The sequence below is a fragment of the Furipterus horrens genome, unplaced genomic scaffold (assembly GCF_987537825.1).
Source record: "Furipterus horrens unplaced genomic scaffold, mFurHor1.1.pri manual_scaffold_3, whole genome shotgun sequence".
NCBI lineage: Eukaryota > Metazoa > Chordata > Mammalia > Chiroptera > Furipteridae > Furipterus > Furipterus horrens.
The window spans coordinates 140,577,776-140,602,480 of record NW_028327173.1 but is presented as its reverse complement, the minus strand read 5'-3'; the positions used below and the strand labels follow the sequence as shown (position 1 = coordinate 140,602,480).

At 41.0% G+C, this 24,705-nt stretch overlaps 1 protein-coding gene, 1 non-coding gene and 1 pseudogene across 2 annotated transcripts in view; 1 reads left to right on the top strand and 2 right to left on the bottom strand.

The window, feature by feature from the left end:
* The window catches only part of AVEN (apoptosis and caspase activation inhibitor), a 186,838-nt gene that overhangs the window by 127,672 nt on the left and 34,461 nt on the right, over nucleotides 1–24,705 (bottom strand). Inside the window, exon 3 of the mRNA XM_090268334.1 lies at nucleotides 12,106–12,283. Coding sequence (XP_090124460.1) covers nucleotides 12,106–12,283 — 178 coding nt within the window. The remainder of the gene's footprint in view (nucleotides 1–12,105; nucleotides 12,284–24,705) is intronic.
* Nucleotides 591–1,840, top strand: LOC150016218 (lupus La protein homolog pseudogene; annotated as a pseudogene).
* Nucleotides 9,777–9,888, bottom strand: LOC150016217 (U6 spliceosomal RNA). Its single transcript, XR_016510158.1, has one exon. It is a non-coding gene; the product is annotated as a U6 spliceosomal RNA (small nuclear RNA).

Here is a 24,705-nt window from a genome sequence, read left to right as displayed (position 1 = left end):
TATTTTAACATATGCCCACAAATTCCTCAATACCCTTCCCTCTAGTAGGTCAAGCTTAATTCCCATCCCTATGAGTGTGAACAGGTAATTGGAAGTAACTTTACAATGGAGAAACCTGACAGATACCATCTTAACCAGGTGATCAAAGTTAACATTATCAGTAATGTCATGTTGGTATCAAGTGTCCACTGATAAGATCAAACAAGAAAGGCATCTCAGTGGTGTTCTCCCCCAAAATCCATAGCCTCAGACCAATCATGAGAAAATATCAGAAAAAGCCAAATTGAGGAACATCCTACAAAATACCTAACCACTCACTATCCTTCAACAGTGTCAAGATCAGAAAAGACTGAGAAACTGTCACAAATTAAAGGACAGTAGGATGTATCCTAATTTGGACAGAAAAAGGACACTCTAGGTGAAGGGTATATGGGAATTCTCTGTATCTTTTCAACTCTTCAGAAAAATCTTAAAAGTATTAGAAAATAAAAAGTTTAAAATAATAAATACTGGGCCACACTGTCACTCAGTGTTAACTGGATACACATGCAAGATATTCTGCAACTGAACAGCTTTTCTCACTTGTTTAAAATGAAAATGGTGATAGTGAAAACAATGGCTCCATAGGGACCAGAACCTGTCATCAAACAAGTATTATTTTGGTGACTAATCTGGCATGAGACAGATTTTAAAGGAACAGATCAAACTGGACAACAGCTAGCTACCTCTGGAGATAATAAAATTCAACATGTTAAACTGCCTAAGAGTTTTTAATAGAAGCATTAAGAAAATCAAAGACGAATCTCATGGACATAAATGAAGATAAAGCTAAAAACCAGAAGCTCTCCATGCAAACCTCTCACTCATGAATATAAAAGGTCTTTCTAATGACTAATAAATATTTTTTAAATATGCAAAAACAGATCCATTTATGTGAAAGGCTTCCCACTTGGTACAACCCTTGGTGAAATAGAAGAAAGATGAGAAGATAAAGGGCAAGTACAAAACCTCCAAATGAGAAAAAAAACATTACACAAAGCATTTAAGGGCTCCATATCTGCAGTGTCTGATAGTACTGAATTTGCAAAAAGTTCCGAAAAACACCTGCCCAAAAGCATAAACACACATGCCTTCTAATACTCTTCAAGGAAGATCACTTTACAAAAACAAAAAGAATGAAGAAGCAAAAGAAACTGTAAGCTAAATTAAGAGCTAATGAAGAAAAACAATTACTGGAGATGCTGAAATGAAAACTCTAGAAGAGAAGCTTGGATGTTTACTGAAATTTGGGGGTGACTTAGATGATCAGACCTGTAGAGAAGATCCACACTTCCTTTTCTCAAATCATGGGAGAATAAAATGGATAGATCTGATCAGAAAAACAAAAGAGGAAATGATTCTATTTAAAGAAAAAGCTAGAGAAGCACTAGAGGCGGAGGAGGAAGCCAGCAACGGCAACCTACAATTAAGGAATACAGAAGAGATGTAGGCCGGCCCAGGAGAGGTAGAAAGGGCAGCACTGAAAAAATCCCCAAGGACCCACAAGAATCCCTTCACAAATGGAAATCAAAAAGGTCACAGACAAAAAGGAAAAGGAATTAAAGCTGCCAGGGCTGGGTCTGTTAAGGGAAAAGTACCGTTTCAGGGCAGGAGAAAGAAAGGCAATACTGACGATGCTCACAATGAAAATGGTGCAGCTGGGCCAGTAGTAACAGACGAAGAACCTGCCTCAGGACAACAGAAAGCACAAACGGTGCAGGGCGCCCATAGTTTAGCAAACACATGTCTATCTATTTTATCTCAGGGAATTTTGAAAAAAAAAGAAGGAAAAGCAAATTAGGCCCCTTCAATGTCCAGCTTCAAGATAGGAAAGACTTTTGTGTGGTTTAACCTATTTTTTGTTGTTACCCAAATAAAGAGTTTTTAATGAAGAGCTCTGTTTGTGTTATTGTAAATGCTTCAATGTCAAAAGAAGGTTCTGCCATTAAATCGTCTTTATAATATGAGAATATACCAGTAAAACTAATAAAATATTTACCACTTAAAGAGAGAAAAATATGAACTGATTCAATGAGGGCACTACAACTATCCTGCTGCTTCATTGGAAAAAAAGGTCCAGAGTTTAATTTAAAAGTAGAAGCTGCTAGACTGACATGCTTTCTTCTCCCTTTCAGTTTAATTTCTGGCAAACGTACACAAGCCTCCCCCCCCACCAAAAAAAAAGCCATTATATTAAAATCTCCCTCCCAAAAGTAACTTTTCATAAAATTACATTGAAGAAGATAAATAAAATTATGCACAGACAACTCTGCTGACCAAACCAGTCTAATTATTTCATATTTATTTGTTCCGCTTAAACAGAGCTTACAGACTTTTTTTTACATAATTATGTTCAATATTGCTCCAGTGCATTCTGCTCATGCTGTAAACATTTTTCTAACTCTGGTCATCTGTGATATCTTGAAAGAAACAGATAAAGCATATGGCATTAATTCAATGGCTCATCATTTAAAATAAAAGTAGGGGGTGGAAAAATTGCTTTAAAATCTAATATTTTATGCCTGTATGTTAAGTGAGAGCATGACACCATTCTCAAAGCTTGTGAAATGTAACTTAGAATTGCAAGAACACTGTTTAAAAAGAAAAGATGAAGGCATAATTATGTTTCAGAAGTTTACAGAAAGAGTCCTAAAAAAGACATCTGAAGACACCCAGTCCTACCAGGAGAAGTATGACTTCAAACAAACTAGCCCCCTTTCCACATCACCCACTTAGAAGCACACGCCGGCACTGCCCGTGGCCAGAACCTCAAGCGGAGCAGGCCACAGCTGCACGGGGAGGGCGCTGGAGGGTGCTGTGAGGACCACCTCTCCAAAAATGTTTCCCATGGTCTGCAATGGTAACTAAAATTCTATCATTTTTAGATTTTTTTCCTTGTATGAAGATATGTAAATAAATAATATATTGCATATACTCATACACAATTTAAAGAATTATTAAATAGACATAAGTAACCCACAGCCAGATCAAGAATTAGAATACTTCCAATATCACAGAAGTCTCTCCATCCCCCCTCAGCATTGCACTCTGCCGCTCCCAAATTGTTACCCCTCACCTCTCCACTAGGTGACCACAACCCTGATTTTTTAAATAATCACTTCCTTTATTTTCATCTTACCATTTAAGTAGGACTCTCTAAATAGCATAGTTTACTTTTTTCTAGAGTTTGAACTTTACATAAAATAGAATTCCACTGACGAATTGTGTGCGTATGCAGGGTTCTTTTTTTACTTCACATTATGTTTGAGAGGTTCATCTACTTATCTATGTATTTATTCCACCGATAATGGGCATTTGAGTTGCTTCCATCTGTGGCTCTTCTGAAACACTGCTATGAACATTTGTGCACATGTCTCTGGTGCACATGTGCTAGAATTTCCTAGGGTGCCTTCCAAGGGTGGAAGTGCTGGGTCCTCAACTTTACTGGAAAATGACAAACTATTTTCCAAAGTGAACATACCAATATACATATACACCAACAATGTGTACAGTAGAAATTTACTCTTTAAATGTATTATTGCTCTGCAAAGATTCACTTTTACAACAGAAATCCTACTAAGAGGAAAACAACACACTGAGCTAGATGTATTTTCAACAAACGGTCTGCCTTCAAAATGGCATTTAAGAATTGGACCAGAAGTGTATGCTCAGCATAGCTAATTCTGGAATAAAAAATAATGTATTAAGAACAGTTCAAAGCACAGAGCCTTGCCTGAGGAACCACGTCTGAATAACACATTGCAGTAACATGGTCATCCTTCACGGCACGTGGCAGACACGGAGAATGGGGAGGAAAACAGGTGAGCAACGACAGAGGGCAAAGTGGGAGAAATAGGAAAAGGCTTTATTTTATGATTTAATCTAAAACTGCTGACTTCTAAATGCTCAACGACTCAGACCACCACCACTGGTTATTCAATAAATACTTAATAATCAGTTACATTATACCCAAGAAGAATTTTTAATTTCTCAGAAAAATGAGAATATATAAATTCTATTGGCCACCATTGCTAAATTCTGTTGGCAACCATTGTTATATGTCTAACATTCAAGGAAAAAATTGTACTTTATTTGACTTTACTAAATACAGTTAATTAAGCTTTCAACAAAATAATTCGGGTAAATTCTGAATCTAGGCACCATGGTTATATTTAAAATAGAACTAAAATCAATGGGAAATTTCAGATAAGATGCCGACATATCAAATCAAGCACTTCTTTCTATTCTTGCATTTCCTATTGAGAGAAACAGTATTGCATGAGGTTGGACAGACACAACAGAACAGCATTCAAGTCCAGATCTGTTCAGTGTAGAGGCCTGTGCTCCTTATATTAAACAACACTGACACAGGAAAGACTGTAACGTCATAGCTGAACTTAAAGTCTAATATTAACAATCAAAATGCTCAATACTGATTAAGTCACTTCTAACTTTGGTTACTTTTGTACTTCTTTAAAAAAATTATATACTAATAAAGAAAAATAGAAAACTGAATCCAAAATGTTATATACTCTTTAAAAGACTGAAATGCAAAGTAGAGTAATTATGCCATCTTACTTCACTAATATTTATAAAGTGGATATGAAAGTTTCAGTTATCAAGGTATGAAAGTTTCAGTTATCAAGGTATGTAAGTTCCAGAGATCTACTGACATTGTGCCTATAGTTAACAATACCATATTATATACTTAAAATTTGCTACAAAGGTAGATTTTATTCTATGTGGTCTTATCACACATGCGCACACACACAAAATAATGACAAAGGTGGCAGGAGAAAGCTCTGGGAGGTGATGGATATGCTATGGCCTCAATAGTGGTGTAGGTATACTTATCCCAAAACTCATCAATTTGTACAACCTTGAACCTCTTGCATGTCAATCATACCTCAATAAGGTGTTTTTTAAAAATAAAATGATAGTGAAAATAATATAGCAACCAATGAAATTTAACAAACTTCAGAAAACAAAATTTGAACTTTTAATAAAACATCTTCATGATCTTGAAGGAAAAATAGATTTCTCAAACAAGACATAAAACAGCATAAACCATAAGATACAAAGATGAAGTCAATTACATTAAAATGTAAAACAATGCACCAAAAGTCACCATCACAAAGTAAAAGTAAATCTCATATGAGAAAAAATTTGTAATTATAAACATCAAAAGGTAAGTATCAAGAATACATTAAAAGTATCTGTAAGTCAGTAAGAAACAAATCAAATGGTCAAAGAATGTGTGCAGACAGTTCAGAGAAGAAACCAAGAACAGCAAAGAAAAATGCTCAGCCAACTCCCACAGGCCAAGTTCCCCACACAGCTCAGAGCCAGTCACGTTTGTACACTAAGATGTATCATTACTAACACCTACAAACTGGCCCTCACCAAACTTCAACTACAAGCATTGGACTTTACAGCCACCACTTCCTACCTTTCCAACTCACGCCCCTGCAAGGAGGTCAGCAGCCCCTCTATGCGCACCCACACAGCAGAAAGTGAATGAGGGAAAGAACACCTGCTCTCACCTCAAATTCTGAACACTGACCTCCAGGGGCCCTCTGTTACCACCCAGCAGCCATGCCATCCTCTCCTACTTCGTGCACTCTCCCATTCCTTGGACAACTATTTCTTACCTTCTATTTCTCCTTCTCCCTGGCCCTCATGCCCAGCTTTCTTTTTTTCACTAAAAAAAGAGAAGCAATTAGAAGAGAACTTCCTCAAGTCCCAATCACATTCACCCTCCTACCATATCATTCTGCCTTTTCTCTGACTACAGGTGAAAATCCGTCCAAACGCCGAGCAATGGGCAATCCCTCTACCTGTACAATAAACTCCAACACTTCATGTGTACCTCAGAATATAAAACCAGCAATTCTCACTTCACCCCCAATTATTTTTTCCATCTTTTCTGGATCTATCAACAAGTAAGCACGCAGCTACTTCTGCCATCTTTAAAAAATATGCTTTAACCCACTTTCCCCACGAGTCCACATGACTCTCCTTCCCTTTATAATAAAACTTAAAATGAAGTCATTTGTGCTTACACTCTCAAATGTCTCTCCTCCAATATTCCTTTTAAATCCAATAAAAAATTTATCCCAGCACTCCAGCAAAACTGCTCCAGTCAAGATCACTAGTAGCCTCATGTTGTTTAACTGTCAATTCCTGGTTGTCATTAGCTGCATTTGACACAGACCCCTCTCTCCCTCCAGAAACACTGGAAGATGCCCTGGTCTCCTGGCTTTCCCTTCTGCCCTTAATGCTCAAGCTCCTGCCCCGGTTCCTTCTCATCTCCTAACCTCCAGACACCGTGGTGCCCAGGACTCAGTACTTTTCTGGCTAATAACTGCCTTGGTCACCTCATGCATTCTTATGACTTTTAAATATCACCTCTAGGATGGCATCGCTCAACTGTGTACCTCCACTCCAGACCTGGATCCTGAACCCCAGATGCATTTATCCAATCATCCACTTGATACTTCGTGGTGCACACTAAGCTGGGTCTCTTCCATTTGCTAGTCAAGTCACCCTCCAACTTTCTCCTCCTTGTTCTGCCCTAGGGGCTGATCTACATGGTGACAGTCACAAGCTTCCCCTGCCTTCTGGCCTCCAGTAGGCTAAGCTATGGGAAGCCCTGGCAGGAGAATGGAGGAGAAAGAGTTCAAGACCAGAGTATTTACTCCCGTCTCTCTCCCTGTGGAGTCACTGTCACTGGCTAGATCTCCTGGCCACATGCGATGCATCCTCTCAACGTAGACTGCTCTCCAGGATCTCTCCTTCAGAGTTCTACTAACTAGGGGTGGTAGCATCTCTGCTGTTACCTGCCCTCCCCACACTGTACTATCACAGTGCTTTCCCTACACCTTTGTAAATTATTCCTTTGTTGAAACTTTCCTTCTAATTTTATTGAGTGTGCCATCTATTTCTACAGAACTCTGACGGATGCAGATGTCTAACTGGCATCTCAATTTTAACATGTGTAAAACCAAGCACCTCCAATAGTTTTATCCATCTCAAATAATGGCTGTGTAGGCCAAAAACCTGGTCTCACACCTGTACATAGTTTTATTTTATTCCCCACACTGGCAAGGCCTATATGTAGTTCCCTCACAATAGATCCAGAACTTAACCATGTCTCACCACCCCTATTGCTACCACCCTGGTCACAGCCACCATCAACGTTTGTCTGGATTGTTGTAATAGCCCAACTGGTCTACCTGCTCCCTCCCTTGCCTGTCTTCAGGTTACTCCAACACAGCAGTCAGAGTGATCCTGTTAAAATATGAATTACATAGCTATATTACTCTTCTCTTTAAAACCCTCCAGTGGCTGCTCATCTCAGAGACTCTAAGCCTTTGAACTTGCTATTCCCTTTGCCGATAACACTCTTCCCACAGATCCTCAATGTCTGCTCCCTCACCTTCCTCAAGTCCTAATTCAAAATGTCATCTTCTCAGTAAGACCCTCTTCTGTCCACCCTTTCTAAAACTGTAACTGCCCCTCCCCACTTTATTTGTATCCTGAGCAATTATCACCACTTAAGATCTTACGTACTTTTCTTTATTATGTCCACCAACCTCTAGAATGTTAACTCCATGTCACAGGTGATTTTTTTTTTTGTCCATTCTGTGCACTGCCATATACTCAGCTTCTAAATTAGTACCCGGAAAGAGTGGGCACTCAAATAATTGTTAAACAAACCATAACTAGATATCATTTAGTTAAAAAGACTAAGAGTGCTACATATTGGCAGACAGTGAACAACTAGGAATTACGGCTCAGCTCCACTTTAGAGAGCAATCAGGAAATCTCTAGAAAGTTTGTGAGGTGCACATCTAACAAACTAGCAATATTTTTTCCTGGGTTGTGTGTTTATTTTTACAAACAAGGACAGTATACTAAAAATAAGAATCAGTCCAAGAAGTATGGTCAGCCTATCTAGAGGATACTCTTAATATTTTATGAAGACAGAGCAAAACTCCACCTCTCAAAAATAAACCAATATGGCTCCACTCCAGCATATATGAAGAAAGCATGGCAGCTCTTTCTCAGGCTTATGCTATGTGAAAAGAAAATAATAAATCAGTACAGAGTGGGGAAGAACTGTAAGCACATACCAAAAGATGTGACAATTGTGATCTACCAAGAAACCAATCACAGATAAACAAGCCACTTAAGAAGTCAGTAAGCATGGTGCTGGGAGAACTGGATAGGGACCTGCAAAAAAATGAAACTAGACCACCAACTTACACCACACACGAGAATAAACTCAAGATGGATCAAAGACTTAAATGTAAGCCGTGACACCATAAAAGTCCTAGAGGAAAACATAGGCAAGAAAATATCAGATATCTCACGTAACAATCTCTTCACGGATACATCTCCTAAAGCAAGAGAAATAAAGGAAAAAATAAATAAATGGGATTACATCAAACTGAAGAGTTTCTGCTCAGCAAAAGAAAACATCAGCAAAATGAAAAGGAAACCAACCATATGGGAAAACATATTTGCCAATGACATCACAGACAGGGGACTGATTTCCAAAATATATAAAGAGCTGATACGACTCAACATCAAGAAAACAAACAACCCAATTAAAAAATGGGCAAGGGACCTGAACAAACACTTCTCCGAAGAGGACATACAGAAGGTCCATAGACACATGAAAAAATGCTCAACATCATTAGCCATCAGGGAGATGCAAATAAAAACCACAATGAGATACCACCTTACACCAGTCAGAATGGCCATCATCAACAAATCAACAAGCAACAAGTGCTGGCGAGGATGTGGAGAAACGGGAACCCTACTGCACTGTTGGTGGGAATGCAGACTGGTGCAGCCACTATGGAGAACAGTATGGAATTACCTCAAAAGATTAAAAATGGAACTGCCTTTTGAACCAGCGACTCCACTACTAGGATTATACCCGAAGAATCTTGAAACACCAATTCAAAAGAACTTATGCACTCCTATGTTCATAGCAGCACTGTTTACAATAGCTAAGTGCTGGAAACAACCTAAGTGCCCATCTGTAGATGAGTGGATCAAAAAACTGTGGTACATTTACACAATGGAATACTATGTAGCAGAAAGAAAGAAGGAACTCCTACCATTTGCAACAACATGGATGGAACTAGAGAGAATTATGCTTAGTGAAATAAGCCAGGCAAAGAAAGAAAAATACCATATGATATCACCTAATACAGGAAACTAAAGAACAACACAAACAAAGGAACTAAATAGAACAAAGAGCAGAATAGAAGTCAATAGGGGGGAGGGGAGAGGGAGAGAAGGGGGATAAGTAAGGGAAGGGTTTAATTAAAGAGCCTGTATAAAAGACTCATGGACATAGACAACGGGGAGGGATATGATTGCGGGAGAGGGGGTGGGCTGGGTGGGGGAGAGAAATTGGGGGAAAAGGGGATAACTGTAATTGAAAAACCAAAATAAAAAAAAAATAAAAAAAAAATAAAAAAAAAAAAAAAGAAGTCAGTAAGCAAAGAGACTAATACACACACACACACACATACACACACATAAACACACACATACCTCTAAGACCCAAATCATGCCAGGATGCCAGGTTTTAAGTTATAAATAAATGCTAAAGTAACCAAAATCATAAGCCAATGTGCACAACTGCTGGGTTAGGCTAGAATTCTGAATACCGTTCAAATATTTATGAAGTATCTTTTCTTCAATTGCAGTTGACATTCAAAAATATGGAGCACTTCACAAATTTGCCTGTCATCCTTGTGCAGGGGCCATGCTAATCTTCTCTTTCCTATATCGTTCCAATTTTAGTGTATCTGCTGCTGAAATGAGCACTATGCAGTATCTTTTATTGCCAGATGCTGTCATAGTAGCTGACTACATAATTGATTCTATTAAGTCCACATGATAATCTTATTGCATTACTTCAATTTTCCCCAATAATCTTTTAGCAGAACAACTCATAAAAATTGAAGCTAACCAGCATACATTTTACATTTCTCCAACCTTGAATAAAAGTGCTTTTAAACCCATAATTGGCCAAAATGCAGGTAACAAGAGAAAAGTATTCATCTGACTAGCAAAAAGATGAGTCACCAGTCCTTGAATAGTCAGTCGGATGCCATCAGCAAACCTCTACTTAAGGTGGTTACACTGTATGTCCCATAAAAACAATGACACTAGACTGAATCTGCTCTTCTGATTCACATTCTAATACTCACTTCACTTCCTTCTTTCTTTCCAACTATTAAACTGGGAGAGAATTCATCACTTCATGAGTCTTAGTCTGGTATGGGCACTCAAAAATATAGGCAGATAGAAAAAAGGAAGAACTCAAAAGCAAGGTAAAAGGTGGGGGAAAAGGGAATTCAAAACTGAAAATACTATTTTCATTTTATTTCACTGCTTCTCACATCTTAATCCTTTAATTTTTTTTTAACATGGCAATTTTTTTTTTATTGAGGTTATTGTAGATTCACATGCAGTCGTAAGAAATAATACAGAGAAATCTCATAAGCTTGGCCCAGTACCCACCAAGGATAACATTTTGTAAAACTAGAGTGTACTATCACAAGCAGGATATGGACATACTGACACTGACAGAATCCACCAATTTTATTCAGACTTCCCCAGGTTTATTTGCACTCACTCGTGTTTGGGAGTGTGTTTAAGTTATACACAGTTTTATCATTTGCCTGGGTTTGTGTACCCTCCCACCACCGTCGGCGGCGGCGGCGGCAGCCGTCCGCCTCGAGAGACGATGGTGTAGCTTCTTAAGAGTCTATCTGCACCGCCGAGAATGGTTGTGCAGTTCGACTCGGGAGTGACACGGTATCTGTCTCCTCCCGTATTGAATCGACATCTTGTGATGACGCTGGAGTGTCCTCTCCAGTGAAGCTGAAGCTACAGAGCCTGGGCAGGGTGATATGGACGGTCTGCTGTTGCCCATGCAGCAGACCCCCCCTCTCTTCACAGCTGAAGGGTCCAAGGGAAAGACTGAGTCAATACAGCTTGGCTTCAGGTGCGCCGCAGGAGTTGCCGGTGTTGACTACAACGTCAAACCGCCTTAGGGACTCCGGCTCCGGATTTTCTGTCGGGGTTTACTCCCTTAGCCTTTCCCCTGAAGAGGTATGCCGCAAGGCAGCGGAGGTTTTTTGGAGTCAGAGTTTTCCTTCTCTGATGTGCCCTGACTGGAAGATCGAACCAGCGACACTTAGCTCGCAGGCCGATGCTCAATCCACTGAGCCAAACCAGCCAGGGGTCCTCCCACCACCACAATCAAGATAATAATTAGTACCAGCACCACAGGATCCATTATGTTGGCCTTTTTAACCACAGTCACCTCCCATCCTCCCATCCCTAACCCCTGAAAACCACGAATTTGTTCTAATTCACCCTTCAAATTCTTATGTCTCCCCAATAGGAAGTAGCCACCTACACAACCAACCCTGCCCCATTATTTCCTATAACCAACTACTCTCCAATTTCACATTGCGGCACATCACTCAAGGTGAAGTCAATCTTAAAAACACAGCTGGTCATGGAAGGAATGAGCTTTCACCCTACTGAAAGAGAAGTCAAAGCAAAAAAGAAAAGTTCTGGTATTCAGATGCATATGTCTCTAATATGTGCATACCTACTAATATACAGATTCCTGGCTATAAAATTAGAGAAAAAACATATATTCTAGAAACTCTACAAAGATTTTTATAAAGATAAGTACCAATTCCTCTGAAATCAAAGAAAATGGTGCTGTTTCTCAGAATGCCCACATGAGAGGGGCATAGTTCATCATTTTTCTTATCTGTAAAGACTTTTATCCATTTCAACCAGGACTGAAGACATTTATATCAGTACATGAAAAACCTGACTTCCACTTAAAGACATACCATTTTTCCTTGCAAAGCATTAGACTCACTGTCCTTTACTTGAATTTAAAACCCAAAGGGCAAATGATGAATTGCTAGTTACTAAGATGCAATTGAAAAAGGAACATAAATGTCTATGCAACTTTCACGGCACAACCAGTATGTGAGCAATTGGAATTCATACCTGCAGAGCTGAGAAGAACACTGAAATCTGTCCCCCGCTGTGATTCTCCACTTTCATTATCGACCTCTTTTTCAGTATCTTGATATCGATCCCAGTTAGAGACTATCTTTCTTTTAGAATAATTTCCCTGTTCCTCATTCTCTTCTCCATAGATCTCTGCATCACCATCATCTTCAACCTGAAATCATTAGAGACAAATCAACAGTCAATGTAAATCTTGACCTAAGTAGTCTTAGTAGTAAAATACGTAAAGCAAAACAAAAAAATAGTGTACAGGTATCACATGAGAAAGCACATTTACAGGCCAAGCTCTCTGAGGATATTAAATAATATTTCAAAATAACCCCATTACACCAGACTCTACTTTCAGGGTAAATTTTCATTTAGCTTTGGAAAGACAATCTGGGGAGTTCCTATCTAAAAATTTGTGTAACTGATTCTCTAAAGTCTACCCCAGTGTATCCTATTTCAATAGTTGTTTCCTTCTATGGAAATAATCAAGGCTGTTAAAGAGTCTTAAACTCAAAGGATTTTAGGATAGAAATCAACCCTTTCAATTTATAGACTTTATACACACTCCATAAATATGTTATATTGTAAGCTTTAAATGGGAACCCTGCTCAGATGCATTCTAGAAAAGTTTCCCATCTTAGGCATTAAAAGGTTGAGAGTGCCTGCAAGAAAATGCAGAATGTGAGAAATTACCAAAAATAAAGGGCCTAGTTTCATCAACAAATAATCTGCAAGGAAAAAGATGGTGGAGGAGGAATAAGAAACCTGCAGAATAAAAGGTTTAATGAACATACCGAGTTGCGATATCGGGAACTTATTTGCACTATGATTCAAACAATATAATTCGAGGAAATCACCTATGAGACAATTGGAGGAAGGTGAACAATGGCTACATATTTGATTATATTAAGAATATAATTTTATTTATTTATTGTTTGGTATGATATAAGCATTGTGTTCTTTTTTATGTTTTTATCTTTCAGAAATAAATAGTGGACCATTCATGAATGAAAAGATATGATGTAGGATTTGCTTCAAAATAAAGGGTGGAGAGGAATGGTGGGTAGCGATGAAATAAAGTATGCATGATTGACAATTGCTGAAGCTGGATGATGGGCACATGAAAATTCATTATATTATTCTATCTATTTTTGTATGTGTTTAATATTTTCCATATAAAATTTTTTTAAAGAGATGCATGTAGAATCTAACGACAGTTCAAAAACGTGTCCTAAAAATTATAAAATCTTTATCAAGAAAAATGCTTGTAAAATATACTAGAACAACACATCTGTACAAGATAGGTTTTATATACTTTTTAAAAATAAGTTTTTATTAACACAGAAACAGGACACGTGCATTGCAAAACAAATCAGGAGGGAGAAACAAGCAAAAAATAAACATGAAAATCCCATCTTCCCAACATCACCTGAAAGTACCACTACTAACACCTATTGCATACACTTCCAGATTTTTTTCTATCTATATATTTATATATACTTTTTTTGGTAAGCACATTTTTCTCATCAATATACTCCACCTCTCCATTTAAGTAAATTTTATTTCTTTGACATCCAGACTACTTCCAAATTTCCCTGGTCCCAAAAATGTCCTTTGCAGCTGGTCTGTCCAAGCTAGTATCCTATTCAAGGCCATGCATTGTATCAAATTGTCCCTTAAATTTCTTTGAAAATAGCACAATCTCTATTTTTATAGCATTGATTTAGTGAAGAGACTAGTACAGGTAGAGTGCAGAAGGGCTCATCTGCCTGATTGCTTGTTTACACATTAGTTTACAGGAAATATCAGATTTCAAAATTCTAAAAAATCTAAATGCTCCATGGAGTCAAGTTAAATACTTCTTAGCTAAAATGCATCATAGATGTTGCTCTGAACTTTGTTACATGACATCAAATGACAGATGATAAAAGGCTAAGCCAACATAAGTGATTCTAAGATTAACCAATGAGTTCGAGTGATGAAGACTGATCCACCCATTATGTGTTCCCCCTTGCATCTAGGAATTTCTCTGGGTGGCCTTCTTTCGGTCCACTACAAATTTCTAGTTCCCCATCAACTACTCACCTAACAGATTTAACGCTACTCAGTAATCCTTACCTGAATCAAATTTCATAAGTTTTCATGAAATGCCACAGTAATTGACCTTTCGGTATCACTCTCAGCCCTCAAATACCAACACAAGACTCCTCGGCAGCACAAAAACAAAAATGGCAATCTACATTATAATCTGGGCATTCCAAAGACTGCCTGAACCCTGGACGTCTCCTGCCACTACCAAAAACTTCTCAAACAGAAAAGATGCTAGCAGATGAAAGGCATGTAAGTGAGTGAGATCCACTATAAAATAACAAATACCAGGAACATTCTAAAGAAAATAGCTTTGCAACTAACGAGAATGTGGGGGTTAGAACTAGAGCTGAGAATACTAGAAAGGTTTTATCTGGGAAAATCCAATATTCTTTTGTTGACCCACTGGGTAATCAGAATTTAGAGAGACGTCCCCAGTTGGTGCAAAATGTCTGAACATAGCAATAACACATGGCAAAAAGGTAAACCTGGGCAAACTCATTAGCTTGATGTGAAAGAGGGCTATGATCTGAAACACCCAAGGAACTATTAACTCAAAACAGGCACTGACATGGGAGACAGGAGACCTAGACAGAATTAATGGCCCTACCATCATCATCATTAATATTTACAGTGTTTATAATAGACTAGGCTTCACACAGCTGAATGACTCACTAATCCCCAACTAGAAATATCACTAAACAAGGATCTCATTACCCCCACCAACTGTAGAAACAAGGACAGTTGTCATTAGCATCCATCACAAGAGAGTAGTAAAAAGTAATGACATTTAGAAGGCATTTGATGTAACTTAGAGAAATATGTATCTTAAAAACTCCTAAACATTTTATGTTTGGTTCATTTTGCAAAGATCTGAGACCAAATAAAATATGCAAAGTCTCAAGATGAAGAGAAAGAACAGAACAAATAAGAAAATATTGATGAAAGCAATATGAAAACTATAAATACAGAGGTGGGCAAAAGGAGGTTTACAGTTGTTTGTATAGAAAAAAATGTAACACAAGAATAAACTCTTTCACATACTCACAACTGAAAACCTCCTTTTGCCCACCTATATACAGACAGCATTATTGTATTAATATTCCAAACTTTGTCCTAGAGGAAGGACATCTCTAAAATCAGAGAAGGAAAACTCTGACTCCAAAAAACCTCCGCTGCCTTGCGGCATACCTCTTCAGGGGAAAGGCTAAGGGAGTAAACCCCGACAGAAAATCCGGAGCCGGAGTCCCTAAGGCGGTTTGACATTGTAGTCAACACCGGCAACTCCTGCGGCGCACCTGAAGCCAAGCTGTATTGACTTTGTCTTTCCCTTGGACCCTTCAGCTGCGAAGAGAGGGGGGGGTCTGCTGCATGGGCAACAGCAGACCCTCCATATCACCCTGCCCAGGCTCTGTAGCTTCAGTTTCACTTGAGAGGACACTCCAGCGTCATCGCAAGATGTCGACTCAACACGGGAGGAGACAGATACCGGTTATAAGCTCATTCGATTGGCGAAGGAAACGAGCGCCAGGGGTCTCCTCTGACGGTGGGAGAGGTCATCGCACCTCACTGGACAGCTACCGTCTCGCCATGGCTCGCCTGCCCCACTGGGTACGTGGGGATCAGAGAGGCACCTCTCGAAAAGTGGGCCACAAAACACCTGCACCAGTTAATTCCAAGAAAACAAGAAAGAAGCCTCCGGCTCGTCGCCTCGCTAGCTGGAACATCAGGACCATGTGCCCCGGACTTACTGCAGACCTTCCGTGGATCAAGGGTGCCAGGAAAACCGCTGTCATCGATAGGGAACTGGCACGACTAAACATCGACATTGCGGCTCTACAGGAGACCCGGTTGGCCGACAACGGAACTATCAGAGAAACCAACTACACCTTCTACTGGCAAGGGAAGTCTCCGGACCAACCAAGACAGCACGGTGTTGGGTTCGCTGTGAAGAACACGCTTGTTAACTCCATAGAGCCACCCACAGGAGGCACAGAGAGATTACTTACCCTCCGATTGTCAACAACTTTCGGCCCAGTCAGCATTCTTAGCGCGTATGCCCCTACCCTCTGCGCCACCACCGAAGAGAAAGAACAGTTCTACCATGCACTGGACGAAGCGTTATCCAAGATTCCCAGAAGTAACGCTATCTCCTTGGAGACTTCAACGCAAGAGTAGGAGCCGACCACATGGCCTGGCCCACCTGCCTCGGAAACTTTGGGAGAGGAAAGATCAATGAGAATGGTCAGCGACTGCTTGAGCTTTTGTGTCACCACGGCCTGTGCGTGACAAACACATTCTTCAAGTGCAAAGAGATCCACCAGGTGTCATGGAGGCACCCCCGCTCCCGCCATTGGCACCAGCTTGACCTCGTCATCACCAGAAGAACGGATATTGGCAGCACCCTCCTCACCCGCAGCTACCACAGTGCAGACTGCGACACGGACCATGCCCTCGTGGTAAGCAAGGTGCACATAATGCCGAAGAGGTTGCACCACTCCAAGATGAAGGGTCGCCCACGCATCAACACCAGTTGTGCCAGCAACCCAGTTAAGACCCAGCAATTCATCAACAAGATGGAAGATGCACTCGGCGAGGGAGTGGCGGCAGATGACATTATCGAATCCAATTGGCCACGTCTCCGCGACGCCATATACAACTCCGCCATTATTGCTTATGGGAAGAAAGAGCGGAAGAACGCTGACTGGTACGAGGCTCACTGGGAAGAAATGGAACCCGTGATCGAGGCTAAGAGGAAGGCCCTACTGGCTTACAAGGTCACGCCCACTCCCAGTACACTTCAAGCTCTACGGGCTGCCAGGAACAAAGTCCAGAAGACCGCCCGCCACTGTGCCAACACCTATTGGCTAAACCTGTGCAGAAGCATTCAGGAAGCCGCCGATATAGGCAACGCACGAGGAATGTATGAGGGTATCAAGAAGGCAACAGGCCCAATCCCCTCCAAGATCGCCCCCCTTAAGTCCAAGACAGGTGAGGTCATCACTGACCAGGAACAGCAAATGCGGCGGTGGACCGAGCACTACCTCGAGCTGTACGCGACGAAGAACACCGTAACAGACACTGCTCTTAAAGCCATCCCAGACCTACCAGTCATGGAGGAGCTAGACACCCCACCTACTGCGGCAGAGCTCGGCAAAGCCATCGACCGCCTCGCTTGCGGGAAAGCACCAGGAAGCGACGGAATCCCTCCAGAAATCCTAAAGAGCGGGAAACCAGTCCTGCTACAGCCGCTCCACCATCTACTCTGTCTCTGCTGGAAGGAGGGTTACATCCCCCAGGATATGAGAGACGCCAACATTATCACCATGTACAAGAACAAAGGAGACCGCAGCGACTGCAACAACTACCGGGGCATCTCTCTCCTCAGCGTCGTCGGCAAAGTATTCGCCCGGGTCGCTCTTGCCCGCCTGCAGACCCTTGCTTCCCGCGTCTACCCAGAGTCCCAGTGTGGCTTCAGAGCTGGCCGATCAACAGTGGACATGATCTTCTCCCTACGCCAGCTGCAGGAGAAGTGTCACGAGCAGCATAAACCACTCTACCTCGCCTTTATTGACCTCACGAAGGCGTTTGATCTGGTCAGTCGAAGTGGACTCTTCAGCTTGCTACGGAAGATTGGCTGTCCACCACATCTGCTTGCTGTGGTCATGTCCTTTCACGACAACATGCACAGCACGGTGTCCTACAACGGCACAACCTCTGAGGCCTTCCCAGTCAGCAGCGGAGTAAAGCAGGGCTGCGTCCTCGCGCCTACGCTGTTCGGAATCTTCTTCTCCATGCTCCTCCAATACGCCTTTAAGGACTGCAGCGAGGGTGTCTTCATTCACACCAGATCCGATGGCAAGCTCTACAACCTGGCCCGTCTACGAGCCAAGACCAAAGTCAAAGAGGTGCTCATCCGTGAGATGCTCTTCGCCGACGATGCAGCTTTGACATCACACTCCGAAGAGGGACTCCAGCAGCTAGTCACTTGCCTTTCCCACGCATGCAAGGAGTTCGGACTAGCCATCAGCCTGACGAAGACGAATGTTATGGCTCAAGGCACGGGGACTCCCCCATGCATCACCATCGACGGATACACCCTGGAGGTTGTCAACGACTTCACTTACCTCGGGTCCACCATCTCGAGCTCTCTGTCAGTCGACTTGGAGGTCAACCGGAGAATCGCCAGGGCAGCCACAGTTATGGCCAGACTGAACCGGTGAGCGTGGAACAATTCCAGCCTCACTGAGAAAACCAGACTGCGCATCTACCAAGCCTGCATACTCAGCACTCTCCTCTATGGCAGCGAGACGTGGACCACCTACGCAAGGCACGAAAGGAAACTCAACAGCTTCCACATGAGGTGCCTGCGACGCGTCCTGCATGTCGCCTGGCAGGATAAGGTCCCCAACACCGAGGTGCTGAAGTGAGCCAATATGAACAGTTTGCATGCAGTTCTTAGCGAGAGACGCCTCAGGTGGCTCGGCCATGTCAAAAGAATGGATGCAGGCCGTATCCCCAAAGACCTCCTCTACGGCGAGCTAGCAGAAGGCAAGAGGATGACAGGGCGCCCAAAACTGCGGTTCAAAGACATCTGCAAAAAGGACATGACACAATGCTCCATCAATCTCCACACATGGGAAGTTCAAGCAGACGACCGCCTAGCCTGGAGGCTCGCGGTCAGGCAAGGTACGTCACGCGCAGAGGCTGCGCGCAACGAGGAGGCGGTCCAGAAAAGATCGAGGCGGAAGCAGCGTCAACAGCAGCAACAATGGCCATCTGCCTTCACCTGTACCAAGTGCGGCAGGGATTGTCACTCCCGAATCGGACTGCACAGCCATTCTCGGCGGTGCAGATAGACTCTCAGGAAGCTACGCCATCGTCTCTCGAGACGGACGGCTGCCGACGACGACGATGTCTGGTATATACTAAAAAGTATAAGACATTGATGAAAGAAATTAAAGAAAACACAAATGAAAAGATATTCTGTGCTCATGTACTGGAAGAGTTAATATAGTTTAAATGTCCATACTACCCAAAGAAATCTACAGATTCAATGATATCCCTATCAAAATTCCAAAGGCATTTTCACAGAAATAGAACAAACTGTTTACAAACAGAACAAATTTTTATGGAACCACAAAAGACCCCAAAGAGCCAAAGCAATTTTGAGAAAGAAAATATCAAATTATATTACAAAGCTCTAGTAATCAAAACAGTATGATATTGGCATAAAAACAGACACATAAATCAATGAACCGGAATAAAGAGCCCAGACATAAACACACACATACATGGCCAACTAACTTAGGACAAAGGAACCAAGAACAGTCTTTCAATAAATGGTGCTACAAAAACTGACAGCAGACTTTTGGTCAAGATGGAAGCATAGGTAGAGATGCTTCACATCCCCGCACAACCACAAAAAGAATTACAACTAAATCTCAAAACAAGTAACATCCAGAACTGTCAGAAAATCAGATTGTATGAAAGTCCAACAATCAAGGATTTAAAGAAGACAAGATCACCCAGGCAGGTAGGGGAGTTGGAGAAGCTGAGACTGAGTGGAGAGGTGAGGAGACACAAGGTGGTGCAGAAAGGCGGTGGCAGAGGCAGAACAGGCACAGGCGGCCCCACAATCACATGGGGTGGATAAAAATCTGGAGAAATACCTAGGGAGCGAGCGATCCCAGCCCCAGGCCTGACTGCGCAGTCCAGGGTGCCAATGCAGGGAAGATAAATCCCCATTAACTTCTAGCTATAAAAACCAGTAGGGGTTGGGGCAGCAGAAGAAAGTGCCAAATGTTCAGGAAACTTCATTTAAAAAGCCACCACACAAACCCACCCACTCTGGAATCTCTGGGATTCAATAACAGGGCAACAGCTGAAAGGGTGCCAGTCACACACAGAAACTAGGTGAAGTGACTTGGATTCAGGGCAAGTACCAGGCAAAACCCCAGAAGCCAGGCAGCAGCACTGCCCCTCTCCAAGCTCTCCCCAACCCAACACAGAGTTACAAAGTGGTGAAGTGGGTTGTCCCACCCTGACAATTACTAAGGCTCCACCCTACACAATTTACAGGTGCCTTTTACAGGGAGTCAAAGAAGCTCTACCTAATATACAGAAACAAACACACGGAGGCTGCCAAATTGAAGAGGCAAAGAAATATGGCCCAAATGAAAGCACAGAACAAAATCCCAGAAAAAGCACTAAACGAAATGGAGATAGACAACCTATCAGACGCAGAGTTCAAAACAATGGTGATAGGATGCTCAGAGAACTCATTGAGTACAGCAACAACATAAGGAAAGAAATGAAGGTTACACTAAATGAAAAAAAAAAAAATCCACAGGAAACAAACAGCAAAGAGAAGAAAGCCAGGATTCAAATCAAAGATTTGGAACATAAGGAAGAGATAAACATTCAACCAGAACAGAAAGAAGAAACAAGAATTAAAAAAAAAAGAAAGAAAGAAAAGAAAAGTATAAGACGACTCTGGGACATCTCCAAAAGTGCTGATATCCAAATCATAGGGATGCCAGAAGGAGAAGAGGAAGAACAAGAAACTGAAAACTTATTTGAAAATATAATGAAGGAAAACTTCCCTAATCTGGTGAGGAAAATAGACATACAAATCCAGGAAGCACAAAGAGTCCCAAACAAGCTACACCCAAAGAGGACCACACCAAGACACATCGTAATTAAAATACCAAAGGTGAAAGATAAAGAGAGAATCTTAAAAGCAGCAAGAGAAAAGGAGAGTTACCTACACAGGGGTGCCTATAAGACTATCAGCTGATTTCTCAAAAGAAACTTTGCAGGCAAGAAGAAACTGGCAAGAAGTATTCAATGTGATGAAAAGCAAGGACTTACAACCAAGATTACTCTATCCGGCAAAGCTATCATTTAAAATGGAAAGGCAGATAAAGTGCTTCCCAGACAAGGTAAAGCTAAAGAAGTTCATCACCACCCAGCCATTGTTTATGAAATGTTAAAGGGACTTATTTAAGGAAAACAAGATCAAAACTATGAACATTAAAATGACAACAAACTCACAACTATCAACCACTGAATTTAAAAAATAAAAACAAAATCCAACTAAGCAAACCAGAACAGGAACAGAATCATAGGATGGAGGTCATTTGGAGGGTTATCAGCTGGGAGGGGGAAGGGGGATAAATGGTGAAATGGTGCAAGGATTAAGAAGCATAACTGATTGGTACAAAATAGACACGGGAAAGTTAAGAATAATATAGGAAAGGGTGAAGCCAAAGAACTTATATGCACAAGTTATAAACTAAGAGGGGTGGGATTGCTGGCGGGAAGGGGGGTACTGGGAAGAGGGGAGCAAAAGGAAAAGATATTGGGACAACTGTAATAACATAATAAAATATACTTTAAAAAATAAATAATAAACACATCCCAGCAATAAAGCCCACAGTATACGAAGCAAAAACTGACAGAATTGAAGGGAGAAATAGTATAAACTATAACAGTTGGAGACTTTGACTCCCCACTTTCAATAATGGATAAGACAACTAGACAAAAGGTACCATTTGCACAACAGAACTGATAAAAAGATTTATTCACTGAGGCTGTGGTCCTATTTAATATACAACAATAATGAACATTAACTTACAACCTGCTTAATTTAACTCACCAGCCTATGAAAACTATGTTTGGGCAATATTCTCTTTAAAATACCCTCTCTTTTCTTTAAAAAAAAAGCAAAAGTCGGCCAAGAGAATATTTAAAAGATTATCTTTATCATGAAGAGTCCTCAAATAAGCCAGTAAAACGTCCAAAGTTACTAATCATACGTAACGTCGAGACAACAGATCCTATGTAAAGCCTTTTGCACTCAGGAACCTAGTTTGTGAAGGTTCTACTTTCCTCTGGAGTAAAGGGGTGCTTTGACCTTAATAAGAAGTCTGAAAACAATCAATCACACATTTTTCAACAACCTCCTATGTTCCTCACAAAATGCAATCATGCCATAGAAGGGAACAAGTGGGACAGAAAGATATGAGAGAGAACACATCTCAGGAAACCCACCAACAGAAAGTCATTGGAAACTAACTTCAGTTAATGTCAAATATATCCAACCAAGAATGTTACGTTTGTAATTAGAAAATTATATTAATGCACCCAACTTTAAAATTTTTAAACATTAGCAAGCTTTAAAATATATTATTAATTGTCCCATTACTTTTACATTTATAAACCATTTTTATCTTACATAATCATTTGGGCCATAAGCAGCAACTGTTGCTTCTCTATTTAAAAATTACCTTAACAACAGAGAAGTTCATAAACCGTTATAATTAAAGAGTTCAATCACAGCTCTTGGTATCAGGAAAATATTCTAACAAAAAACAACTCTATATATTATTTCAAGAAGCTAAATTTCCATTAAAAATTAATAAAAAATATATATATACTATTACAGAGTATACAGGTATACATAGTATACAGGATGGTTCCATTTGTTGTTGTGTATTAAATAAAATAGACATTAGAGCATGGTTATATTTGAAAAAAACAGTATATGCAATATATGGCATATATCTAAAATACCTATTGAACCTAGAACAATGTACGTTGGCTCCAAAATACTGTGGCCATTAAGAATGCAGAAAAAGTGATGCAGACAACCTCATGCAAGAATTCAGGCTTAACCAGGTCCAAAACTACCAAATTAATCAACCTTATGAGGAAAATTCTAATACAAACTAGACTGATGTCAATAAACTTTTGTAGTAAAAAAAGGAACCATAATTAAGACAATTTGATTCTTGGTGTGGTTATGATCTAAAAGACTGTGCTTTGCTTTGCTGATCTTTTGACTATAGAGACACACACACAATAACTAGAGATGCAACTAAGAGGCCTTCAAGTAAAAACTTCCCTTTGTTAAATAATTTAACTGAAGGGTTTTAGATACACAAAAATAATCAGCCTTTATAGGAAGGCTGCATGTGTGACTGGGAGCATTCCTGGGTAAGCTTAGTGTACAAAACCTACTCTCCCCTCCCCGACCAGAGCACTGACAGTTTATTCTTTCTCCTATGGGGCATGTGATAGTTCAGGTGCACCTCCCTCTGTTCCATCCTCACTGGGCTAGCACTGCTTAGGCTTAATGCTGGAAGTGGCCAGATTTTCTTCTGACTCTATCTCAGTTCAATTTTCACCTCTCTTAGCCACCAGCATAGGACTGGTTTACTTGGTGACTTAGGTTTTAATGCCATCACCTTTCACTTTCCAGAAAAATCACAGACTCCTAAATAGTTAATTATCTGGCCAACTTTAAGACTCTCCGCAAACCCTCAAGTTACCAGAGAAAGAGAACTTAATTAACAGGCAAAGAATTATGAAACTCTAGCCCTAGCTGGGTGGCTCCATTGGCTGGAGCGTCGTCCCATGCACAAAAGGCTAGAGCTTCACTCCCTGCTCAGGGCACATACCTAGGTTGTGGGTTTGATACCCAGTCAGGGTTTATTCAGGAGGCAACCAACTGATGTTGCCCTCTCATATCGATGTGTCTGAGTCTGTCTGTCTGTCTCTCTCTCTCTTTCCCTCCCTTCCTCTCCCCCTTTCCTCTCTCTCTAAAAGCAATAAAAACATATCCTCAGGTGAGGATTTAAAAAAAATTACAGAACTAAAAGGAACCGGGGTAGTCCTGGTCCCCCTTCAGCCCTCATGCAGAATTGCTGTGTGTAGAAATCACACAGGGCCAGTCTACCCTACACCTGTGTTCTTCACCCTAACTGACCACGCAGCTTCCTTCATAAGCACAAACTTCCAATTTCTTAATCATTATCATTGTTTGTTCTAAATTTCTTAAATTCCCCCACGACTTTCTTTAATGGTTATAATCAAAATGGGCTCAATAGATGTGACTTGGCCTGGGCTGCCTCCTCCTCCCTACCACAAATTTTGAAAATACAGTCACTTTTATAGTTCATTCTCAAGACACACTTCTTTCTTTAAATATAACTCCAAGTGGCACTTAGATTTCCTCTTGTCTATCCTACAATACATCCGAAGAGGACTATACAACGGCCAACGTTCCTTCAACAAGCCTTTCTTGAGCAGTTACTGAGTGCCAGGCACCAGGTCAGGCAGTAGGGACACAAAAAGAGACAGGACAAGGTCCTGGCCTTCAGAGCCCACAGAGAAGTGAACACATACTTAAAGTAGTGTGGTATGTGCTATGATAAAGCATTCATAAGGTATCACGGGAGCACAGAAAAAGCAGCAGCAACGAGGGAGTCTTCAGGACATGCCTGTGGGCCAGGGAGGCAGAGGAGGAAGGCCTTCAGGTTGAGGGAACAGTATAATTCAGCTCCAGCTGTGGACACGTAGCCTGAGATTAGTCTAGTGAAGAAAACTGCCACTATCTCCTGCTGGAAAGTTGTTCCCAAGGTCAGAAAGAATTAGCAAAGCACATGCTTCTAACCAAGGGATAACAGCTGTTCAGAACAAAACCCAGGGAGGTCA